The following is a 10525-nucleotide window of genomic DNA, read 5'->3' as shown; positions in this document are numbered from 1 at the left end:
CAAGCCCTTGGGCACAGGCGGTCATCATTGTTGGTTAAATAGCAAGAATTACACATGGCATCATCGACCATGGACCAGACTCTGCTCTAAGCACTTTACAGATGGAAGGTTCCATCGCTTTCCCCAGGCCATGCCCCAGGCAGAGGGGAGACCCACCGCTAGTGAGACTTCCTGGTACTGGCTGGGGGAGGGGAGGTCCAGCTGGCAGTGCCACAGACTCGCCCATAAGGGCCTGCCCGGGTCACCCTCTTCCCACCTGCCCTGGAACACCTGCAGGAGAGCTGTGGAGTGTTCTGTCTGCAGGGAGAGGGGTGGAGGGGGATGCATACTCATTCATTCATCCACCACAAGTCACCAGTTCCTGCTCCGGGCCCCCGCAGAGACTAGGCACTAGGGACCCGTCCCTGCCCCCCACCACGCTGGTGGGCCAATAGGACTGACCCCCACCTCCCTGCTCAGCGAGACGTGGGCCCCGAGCCTCGTCCGTCCCCGTCCACCGGGTCACTGCCCAGCGACGAGTCTTCTCCGCATCAGACCGGGGTGCGCTCCTGAGGGTCCTCTCCTGCAGCCTGAGGGCCCCACAGGGCAGGGACTGAAGAGTTTGTCTCGGGCCGCCAGGCCGGCCGCGGGCCGCGCCGGCCGGCCCCTCACCTGGGCCGCCCGCCGCCCGCACTTCCTCCCGCCGCCCCGCCCCTTCCACATTCCTGCCCCGCCGGCCCGCGGCCGCCGCTCGCCCCGGCCTGCCTCCCTCGCTCCGTCCCTCGGCGCCCGCGATGAAGGCGGCCCAGGCCCCGGGCGAGGAGGCGCCGGGCGGCGCGCTGTCGGTCAAGGTGGTCCTCGTGGGCGACGGCGGCTGCGGGAAGACGTCGCTGCTGATGGTCTTCGCGGAGGGGGCCTTCCCCGAGGTGAGTGCGGCCCCCCGGCGCCTCCTGCCTCCCTGCAGCGCCTGGGGTCCGAGGCAGCTCTCACCGCGCCCCCGGGAGAGAAGGACTCAGTGGCATCGTCTGTTAAGTGCCAAGAACGGCACCTACCTGGGGGGAGGTGTCCCCGGGGACTGACTTGGGCGGCCTGGGGACGTCGCGGGTCCTAAGAGAGCCCTCGGTGGCACTGCCTGGGTAAGAGGGACTGACCACTCTGGGGGGAGCTAGATCACCTATCTTCAAACCCAGGCTTGGGGACTCACAGCTGTGTACCCTCTGGCAGGCCCCCTACTCTCTGCCTGTTTGCTCAGCTGCCTAACAGGAATAGCGGTGGTGCCCAGCTCTCAGGGTCTCAGCGATGAGTGAGTTCACACAGGTCAGAGGCTGAGCTGCAGCAGGAAGGACCCACTGAAAAGTGGCAAAGGTTCTTCTTGGGAGACATCGCATCTTCACTTGTCCCTACGATGGCTGTCCTGTGGGCTCAGCCTTAGAGGGTCAGAACACAGCAACCTTGTCAGACAGCTGGGTTGGCATCTCGGTCTCCCTCAGCTGGGGCCCACCATGCCTTGCTCAGCCTCTGTGAGCCTCCGATCCCTCAAGCGACCTCCTTGGGTGGAGAGACACGAGGGTGGTGGTGAGGTAGCATTAAGGCAAGGCTAAGACACGGTCCCGGGTAGTACCTGGCATGGGGTCGATGCCTGGGCACGTGGACTGTCTTTCCCCTACCAGCATGCCCACCGCCTGTCCAGGTGGACTTGTCGGCCCCAGGGCAGGGTGAGACCCGCCCATTGTGTGCCCCCTCAGCCCGGTTACCCTGGAGTCCATGGGTCCCCTTGCAGCACCACCGCCCCCTCCCGTGGATCCCTGCACCTCTGACCCACGGGGGTGTGGGAGTTGGATGGGGGAGGCTGGGGAGTCCGGGCCTGCTAACGGAGTCAGCCTTTCTTTCCACTGTGGCAGCATCAAGCCAACTCTTGCTTTGTGGTTTTGGGAGCTGACGTCATGTCCTTTGGCCAGTCACATTTTTTTTTTTTTAAGTTGGGGGGAGGGATGTGTTTCCGGGCCCCCAGATGCTGCCTGTGAGAACCCAAACCCAACAATTATACACAGTTGTGGGGAGCTCCACAGAGAAGCTGGGCGACCTGAGGCCCGGGAAAGAGGCCTGGGAGAGGGGCCTGGATGGGGGCGGAGGGTGGGGGTACCTCATCGCCACTGTCCTGGGCTCTGAGACATCCTCAAGAGTGAGACCCATCCCGACTGCAGAGGCTGCAATGTGGAAATAGGCATTCCCAGCTGATGTGAACGAAGTGTGTGTTGAAGGGTGAAGGACACTCCGGGTGGCCCGGGAAAGGGAGCACATGACTGTCACCAGGGGGCTGGCCTGCCACCGTTCTCCGTTTGGGGACCCTCATTCCCCGGGACCTGTCTGCCTCCAGGCACAAGAGAGACGCTTCATTTAAAGAAACACAAGGTCTGAGAGCGCAAAAGGCCTTCAGTTTATAGCTGGAAAGACGGCAGCTGGAGAGAAGAGTCTGGCCTCAGGGCACAGGGCCTGCCCGTGAGAGTGCTGGCCTAGAACCCAGGTCTTCCTGGCCGTGACCAGGACATCCTCCGCAACCCCCCAGAACTTTGCGAGCCAGAGCAGCCTCCTCCTGTCCTGGCCTTGGACGCCTTCTCCTGACAGCCCTCTAAGCCTGGGGAGCCAACAGCTAGGAGACTTGGGGTCCCGTATGCCAGGCCTCCTGCCTGCAGTGAAGAACAGGCTGGGATCTGGAGGGCCTCAGGGGTCTGGAGGCCTACAGTGAGCCTTGTCTGGCTGTGACCCGACCTCGGGTTCAGGGCTGGAGAGTAGAGAGAAAGCTCCTGATGCAGGGGTCTCCTGGCTGGGCACCGACCCCTAACACTTGGGGCATCAACCACAACTACAGGGCCAGAAGCCTAGGAGCCCCACTCAGGGTCAGGGTGGAACGGGGCAGGGCACCCAACTGACCTTCCAGGGCCAGCCGAGTTCTTCCTGGCCCCTTGCAGGGACTCCCGTGGGTGTGCTTCCCCGGCGAAACTCCTGGGTCTCCTCTCTGGAGCTGTGTCTCCCATGCTGTAATGGTCCATCTGTCTGTCTGTGAGTGCTGTGAGGTCAGACCCAAGCCTGAGTCATCTGCCCTGGTCTAGCTGGGCCCAGCCCTGTCTCTCTGCAGGAGGACAGTGCGACAGATAAGATTAGGTGCAGAGAGTGACCCTGCCTGGGGGGTTCAAAGAACAAGACAGAAGGTGTCAATGGAGTCTGCGGGATGACATTCCAGAGAGGAGAACCCAGTCCCACTCCGTGAATGGGGCTTTCCTGCTCAGCTCTGGTGCCAGGGGCCAGAGTGGGTGACCTCAGGAGAGACAGGTAAGGGGGGTCAGAGCCTGGCCCCTGCAGCCTGACAGACCTGGCCCCATGCTCAGCCATCTGTCTAGTGTATACTGTGGGCCGGTCACTTCCCCTCTCTGGGCATCAGTGTCTCCAACAGGAAAATGTGGTGAGGGGCCTTCCCTGGTGGTCCAGTGGTTAGAACCCCACGCTGTCACTGCGGGAGACGCAGGTTCAATCCCTGGTCAAGGAACTAAGATCCCACATACCAAGTGAGGCCAAAAAAGAGAAACTGGGGATAGTACAGACTTTCTAAGGTTACCAGGATCAGAGATGGTGCCGGTAAAGGGCCACGCAGAGCAGATCCCTCAAGAATGTGGGTGACGGTATTATCTCCACGGACACTGCAGTCCTGAAGTGTGTCTCCCGAGAACTTCATGGCAGGTTGCCCTGCACCTCAGATCAGGAGGGACCCTGCCACAGTGGGCAGCCAGGCTGGGAGCTCAACAGATGTCAGCACCTCCACGGAGACAGGCTGGGGAGGGGCTAGGGAAGGGGCACCTCCTGGAAGGGTGGATGCTGCCCCTGGCACCCAGTTTCCTAAGCGGTGGGCGTTTGACCTCGCCTGCCAACCAGCCTTCGCTGTCACACACAGATCCTCGCCTCCTTTAACCAGCGAGGGTGCTGGCCCAAGGTCACACAGTGAGTGCCAAAGCCCTTCCTAAGCCAGGCGCATCTCATTCCAAAGCCTGGGCTCCTTGGACTTCCCTGGTGGTCCATTGGTTAAGACTCTGCTCTTCCATTGCAGGAGGTGCGGGTTCGATCCCTGGTTGGGGAACTGAGATCCTACATGCTGTGTGGCACAGCCCCCGAAAAAGAAAGCCAGCGCTCATAGCCACCGTGGCACCATGTCACACTGTCCCCCACCAGGCCTGAGGGCAGGGGGCGAGGAAGGGGTGTGGGAAGGAGGGGGCAGCCCTAGTCTGAGTAGAGGAAGTGCCAGTGACTGGAGTCCAGGGTGGTTGACCCCAGGGCCATCCTTGGCTTCTCCATCCTGCCTGGTTGCTGCACGTGACCCACCTTTCTCCCCACCCTCCCCACTGCTGCTTCCCAGGTGCCCCTGAAGGACGGTGCTGACCCTCTGCTAAGGGATTGCCCCTCCCAGTAGCCAGGCCCTGACTCAGAGGGCCAGTGGGCAGGCAGCCTCGAAGTCCTCCTAAGTCACGGGCAGGTGGGGGCCCCACCTGGCATGGGAAGAGGGAAAAACAGGGTCCCCCGGGCTATGGTCCCACTGCCCAGCCCTGAGCAAGGGGGGAAGACTTGGCTCCCCAAAAGGCAGGGGGTCCTGCGTGCCACTTGGTGCAGAGGGCTTGTGGTGTGAAAACCTCCCCCCTGTTGCTCGGCCCCCCTCTGCACAAGCTCCCCATCTTCATTCCTGTGCTTGTGTAAAAGCCCCTCCTGCTCCCACTCACTCAGCCTTTGTAGAGAGGGGGCGAGCTCAGGCTTAGCGGGCCTGGGGTGGAGGGGCCCCTGGCCAGGTGACCTCCCCCTGGGGCCGGGCAGGGCGGGTAAGAGAGACAGAAACGGGAGCATCCTGGTTGGATTAGGAGAGGTTGAGAGGCAAAAGAGGGCCCCCCCTCCGAAAGCTAGGAGCTCCCCAGGGTAGGCGGTGAGTCTTTATTCCTTGTTTCTGAACGTCCAGAATCAGACCCAGAGAAGGTGCTCGTGAATGAAAGAATAAGCGCAGGTCAGTGTTATTCAGGAGGCGGGGCAGCAGGAAGGAAGGCTCGGAAATGGCACAGTGTGGACGAGGACAAAGAGGAAAATAGGCCTGGTTCCTGTGGAATCTTAGTCTGCACCAGGCCCTGGGCTCGGGGCTCCGAGTGAAGCTCTGCAGTGAATCCTACAGCAGCCCGCTGCGGTGGGTGCTCTAGGAGATCCACTCTTCAGTCTCAGAGGGCCCCAGGGAGGTTCAGTGCCTCGCGTGGGGGGGCGCACAACTGCAAAGTGGCTGCTCTGGGCCTTAACTCCACCAGCCAGCTCCCGCCCAGAAACCGTCTGCTCTGCTGACTGCCAAAGGGGCTATGCCGTGGGCATTCCTGTGCTCTGGCCTGGTTGCCTAGACCATCGCCCTTCAGAAGCTGCCCCCTTAACCACCCCTAACCCCTTCTTCCTCAGAGCTACACCCCCACGGTGTTTGAGCGGCTTGCCGTGAATCTGCAGGTGAAGGGCAAACCCGTCCACCTCCAAATCTGGGACACGGCAGGTGGGTGCAGGGCTGGGGGAGGGGCAGGGTGGGAGGAGGGGCCCCACTCCCCTCCTTCTGAACCAGGGAGGCTGAGCAGTCTCCAGGGAACGGGTGTCGGCCTGAACCCTCCTCACTGTAGCCCCCCAACCAAGGGCAGCCCACCGTGTCCTGGAGACGAGGCGGAACTCTTGGCTCTCTCAGTTCAGTTCAGTTCAGTCGCTCAGTCGTGTCCGACTCTTTGCGACCCCATGAATCACAGCACGCCAGGCCTCCCTGTCCATCACCAACTCCCGGAGTTCACTCAAACTCATGTCCATTGAGTCGGTGATGCCATCCAGCCATCTCATTCTCTGTCGTCCCCGTCTCCGCCCACCCCCAATCCCTCCCAGCATCAGAGTCTTTTCCAGTGAGTCAACTCGTCGCATGAGGTGGCCAAAGTATTGGAGTTTCAGCTTTAGCATCAGTCTAGAGGCGGTCTATTTCTGGCCACCTGAGCGTTCCACTCTGGCTTTAGCTCCTATGAGATTGTTCGACCTTGACTTCTGACCTTCAGCTTCCTGACCTTGCCCACAAGAAGGTTCAGAGTTAACTACATCAGAACTCAAAGCTAGACTTCCCTGGCAGGCCAGCAGTTACGACTCTGCCTTCCACTGCAGGGGGCCTGGGTTTGATCCCTGGTCAGGGAACTAAGATCCCACAGGTCAAAAAAAAAAAAGAATTCAAAGCTAAACTCAGGGAATCCCACAGCCCCTTACCTTGTTGGGCTGTGACATCTTGGCCCAGGTCCCGCCTGCCTCTTTCTTCTCATCCTCCAGCTCCCTCAAGCCCAGGGCAAAGCAGGTTTCTGAGTTGGGGCCTCAGAAACCCCCTACTCCTGCCAGAGCAGGGCTCTTTTAGCAAGTGGTCTCACCCAGGCTGGGACTGGCACATCCCACAGGCTGGCCAGGGGGACACGGTCCCAAGGGGATCAATCACGGGCTGGACTCCGAGGCACAGAACTAGACCCTGGTCTAGTTCACCCACTCAGCTCACACCGCCCCCTGGTCTTGGTTGGGGTAACCTCTCTGATGTTGGGGACGTGCTGACAGTGGGCAGGAGATCTGGAGGGAGTGACCGCCCCCCCCCAACCAGGGCAAGTGGACTATGACCGCCTGCGGCCCCTGTTCTACCCTGATGCCAGCGTCCTGCTCCTCTGCTTTGATGTCACCAGTCCGCACAGCTTCGACAACATCTCTAACCGGGTAGGTGGCAGCGGGGTGGAGGTGGGGATGGACAGGGAGGCATAGCCCCATAGCCAGGCCACTCTGCTCTGCCCCTGCCCTGGACCCAGCCGACTGTCAGAACCTGGCAGGCCCTGGATGATGTGTGGCCCAATGTGTTTGGCATAACTGTGGGGAAACGGAGGTCCAGAGCGGCTTACCCAAGGTCCCACAGGGATCTGGTGGAAGGGTCTGGATGGGACCTCTGACTCCCAGTCCAGTACTTCCTGCCTGCCCGTACTGCAGACTCAGAATGCTGAGGCCTTTCCACCATGACCCTGCCTAAGGATGCAGGGTGACCCAGAGACCCCTGCCTCTCCCCAGCCCGGTCCTGTCTGAGGTCATAGGAACTGTCAGCCTCCCACAACATGACCGCTGGCTCCCAGTGGCCGCCAGGACATCCCCTGATCATGGTAGATGTCCCTGGGGCTGCTCACAGGTGTTGGGGACGTGGTCCCTGGAGTTCCTCTGCTCTGGCCAGCAGCTCGTGCTGCCAGGGCCTCCAGGCATGTGTGAAGGGCATCTCCAGGGTCCGTCAGAGCACAACCAGTTACAGTGGTGGTAACAATTACCACAACGATGATGGCAGCGTTTACTGAGACAATACGGGCCAGGTACAGTTCTGGGTCCTGACATATTTACTCAGCTAACCTAGAAATGTTAAGGAGGAACTTCCCTGGTGGTCTAGTGATTAACACTCTGCCCTTCTACTGCAGAGGGCGCAGGTTCAATCCCTGGTCGGGGAACTTGGATCCTGCATGCCCCACAATATAACCAAAAAGTGAAAAAAAAAAATTTATGGAGCAGATACTATCATTCCCAGATTGGGGCCCTTGCTCCAAGATACACATCTATTAAAGTGGTAACCCTGGGACTTGAACCAGTCTGCTCCACGCAGTCATTCAGAAAGCACCTCTATGTGCCAGGACTGTTCTAGGCACCAAGGCTGGGAACAGGGTACAGGCAGAGGGGATGGTGAGAGGTGAGTGGGTACCAAATCTGGAAGGTAGAACCGAACCACCAGGATTTGCAGGTGGATTAGACATGGGTGGGAGAGAGACATTTGCTCAGAGCACCTGGAAGGTAGACTTGCTGTTTCCCAAGACGAGGGGTAGCAGGCTGAGGGCAGGGAGGTGGGCAGTGGAGGCCCCTTGGACATCCCAGTGGAGGGGCAGGTGGAAGTCTGAGTCTGCGGTTCCTGGGAGGGGACAGGACTGGGCAGATCCATTTAGGAGCTGCTGGTGGAGAAGAGCTGTGGACTGGGGGTGGGGGACAGAGGGGAGCTGTCACCTGGAGACCTGAGGACAGCCAGGAGAGTGGGGCCCTGGGGCACCGTGCCAACCAGCTTTCAGAGGATAGAATGATCGTTGATGCCAGGGCTTAGCTAGGACGAGGTCTGATGAGATGCCCTGTTGGACTTATCAAAGTGGAGTCAGAGAGAAGACCCTTGTCAAGGGCAGTTTTGTGGATGGGAGGGTCGCTGGGACCCAACACAGGCCCCATATGTCTCCAGAAGCCAGACAGTTTGATGCCGTTTTTCCCTGAAACTGAGCCGGCGTGCACTGCTGGTTCCAGGCTCCTGGGTTATAGTCCAGACTGAAATAACCCAGCCGTGAGGCCTCGCATTCCAGAGAGCAGCTGGCAGGACAGGAGTGCCCCCTCCGACAGGCCAACAGCTGCTGCAAGCATTTCGTGAGCTGCTTTAGTTTTAGAGCCTATTTCTTTATAAATTTTGCCCCACTGGGGAGATGGTCCTGGGACCCCTTACCTTGCAGAGGCAGGATTCTAGAGCAGGTGGGGACAGGGCTCTGGGCGCTAACCACTGGGTTCAAATTCTAACACTTCCGGTCTTGTGACCGAGGTCACGTTACAGAGCCTCTCTGTGCCTCAGTGGGCGCATCTGTGCAGTGGGACTGAGGACAGAACTTGCCGCACAGAGTCTTGGGGGTTCATGTGTTCATCACGTGTAAAGTCTCAGCCTGGCCCGGAGTGCTTGTTTTCTTAGCGCCAGTGAGTTGTTCCCCTGCTCAGTCGCTCAGTCGTGTCTGACTCTTCGCAGCCCCATGGACTGTAGCCCGCCAGTGTCCTCTGTCCATGGAATTTTCCAGGCAAGAATACTGGAGTGGGTTGCCATTTCCTTCTTCAGGGGATCTTCCCTGACCCAGGGATTGAACCCATGTCTCCTGCATCGGCACTACATTACCACGAGTGCCAAGAGTGCTCCCTACACTGGCTGTGCCAAGTATCATTGTCAGACTTTACCTGGAGTTCAGGACAGCGGCCCACTCCCCTGATGGCTCACACACGTGCCCTCTCCCCCCAGTGGTACCCAGAGGTGAATCACTTCTGCAAGGAGGTGCCCATCGTCGTCGTGGGCTGCAAGACCGACCTGCGCAAGGACAAGTCGCTGGTGAAGAAGCTGCGAAAAAACGGGTTGGATCCGGTGACCTACCACAGGGTAGGAGACGCAGCCCGGGGTGGGGTGGGGTGGGGGGCAGGAGAGGGCACCCCTGGGGTGATGCCACTCCGGCCCAGCCTCTCAGCACACACAGGATGTGGAGCAGGGTGGGGGGTGTTTTAGAAACAGCCGTGGTCAAGAACTGCCAGGCTTGGAAGTTTCCAGTGAGGATGGAGAGCAAGTGGAGTGCACATCAGATGGTCCTGCCCCCGCACTTCACAGCCGGGGGGACCCCCCAGCTCTTTCGTCCGCAGGCCTCTCTCTGTGGCATGCCTGGGTCAGGCTGGGAAGTTAATTAGTTGGTACCTGGAGAGGCAGAGACCCAGCCGAGAACTGAGGCAGGAAACTGGATGAAGCCATCAGGGTGCTTGGTCAGGCCAGTGGGCAGGAGCTGTGGGCACCCTAGGAGAGCACACCTAGGATGGCCAAGGGGCCTGGTGGGGGGAGTGGTGGCTGGATGGCAGGGCCCCAGCGGCGGCCGCCTGACAGCAGCCCTGTTGCACTTTCTGCTAGGGCCAGGAGATGGCGCGGGCTGTGGGTGCCGTGGCCTACCTTGAGTGCTCGGCTCTGCTCCAGGAGAACGTCCACGCCGTCTTCCAGGAGGCGGCCGAGGTGGCCCTCAGCAGCCGCGGTCGCAACTTCTGGAGGCGGATCACCCGGAGCTTTTGTGTGGTGACCTGAGGGCCTAGGGCCCTCCCCGCCCGACTGCCCCGGCAGCACAGGAAGGAGCTGGTTGCTGACCTTCTGCCCAGTTGGCTGGGCTGGACCCAGTCCCCAGGCTGTGACCACCGAACTGTACCTCAAACAGATGGGCACCCCCGAGGCCAGCCCCCCCGACCCTGGAGCTGGGATCCTGGATTGCAGCGAAACCTCTCTGAGGCCTGAGGGAAGGGGATCCCGGGCTCACCAGTCCTATGGAGGGCTGGTCCTGGAGACCCTTGACTCACCCCCATCTCCCAGCCCTGGACCACACATCCCGGAGTGGCCTGTGTGCCCTGGCGCTACCTTGTGGCTCTTCTTAGGGCTGTACCCACCCCACCCCCCGCTGCACCCTGCCCATCCCAGTGGTAAACACTTTAAGATGACATCACTTGTCCGCTGCCTCATGCCTCGTTTTGAAATGCCTTCACACACGTGTTCCCCGTGGGGGATGAAAGCACACCCTCTGGGTCCAGTGTAACTATCTGGATCCAAACCAGGCTCTCACTTCAGGACCTTGGGCAGGTTACTTGGGCCTCTTGCCTGTGAAAGAGGCGGGTGCCTGGCACAGAGGGTGCTCACAAAAGGTTC

The 10525-nt window shown here is 60.3% G+C and overlaps 1 protein-coding gene across 1 annotated transcript; it reads left to right on the top strand.

Moving 5' to 3' along the window:
• Positions 1-695: 695 nt before the first annotated feature.
• Positions 696-10320, top strand: RHOD (ras homolog family member D). Its single transcript, XM_055415417.2, has 5 exons — positions 696-905; positions 5449-5536; positions 6650-6759; positions 9101-9235; positions 9749-10320. Exons 1-5 carry the CDS (start codon positions 774-776, stop codon positions 9914-9916), a joined length of 633 nt encoding a protein of 210 aa, XP_055271392.2. The 5' UTR covers positions 696-773; the 3' UTR covers positions 9917-10320.
• Positions 10321-10525: the final 205 nt, after the last annotated feature.

The sequence above is a fragment of the Moschus berezovskii genome, chromosome 25 (genome assembly GCF_049115385.1).
Source record: "Moschus berezovskii isolate FMDL1 chromosome 25, NW_MosBer_1.0, whole genome shotgun sequence".
In the NCBI taxonomy this organism is placed as follows: domain Eukaryota; kingdom Metazoa; phylum Chordata; class Mammalia; order Artiodactyla; family Moschidae; genus Moschus; species Moschus berezovskii.
This window is presented reverse-complemented; position numbering and strand designations above follow the sequence as displayed.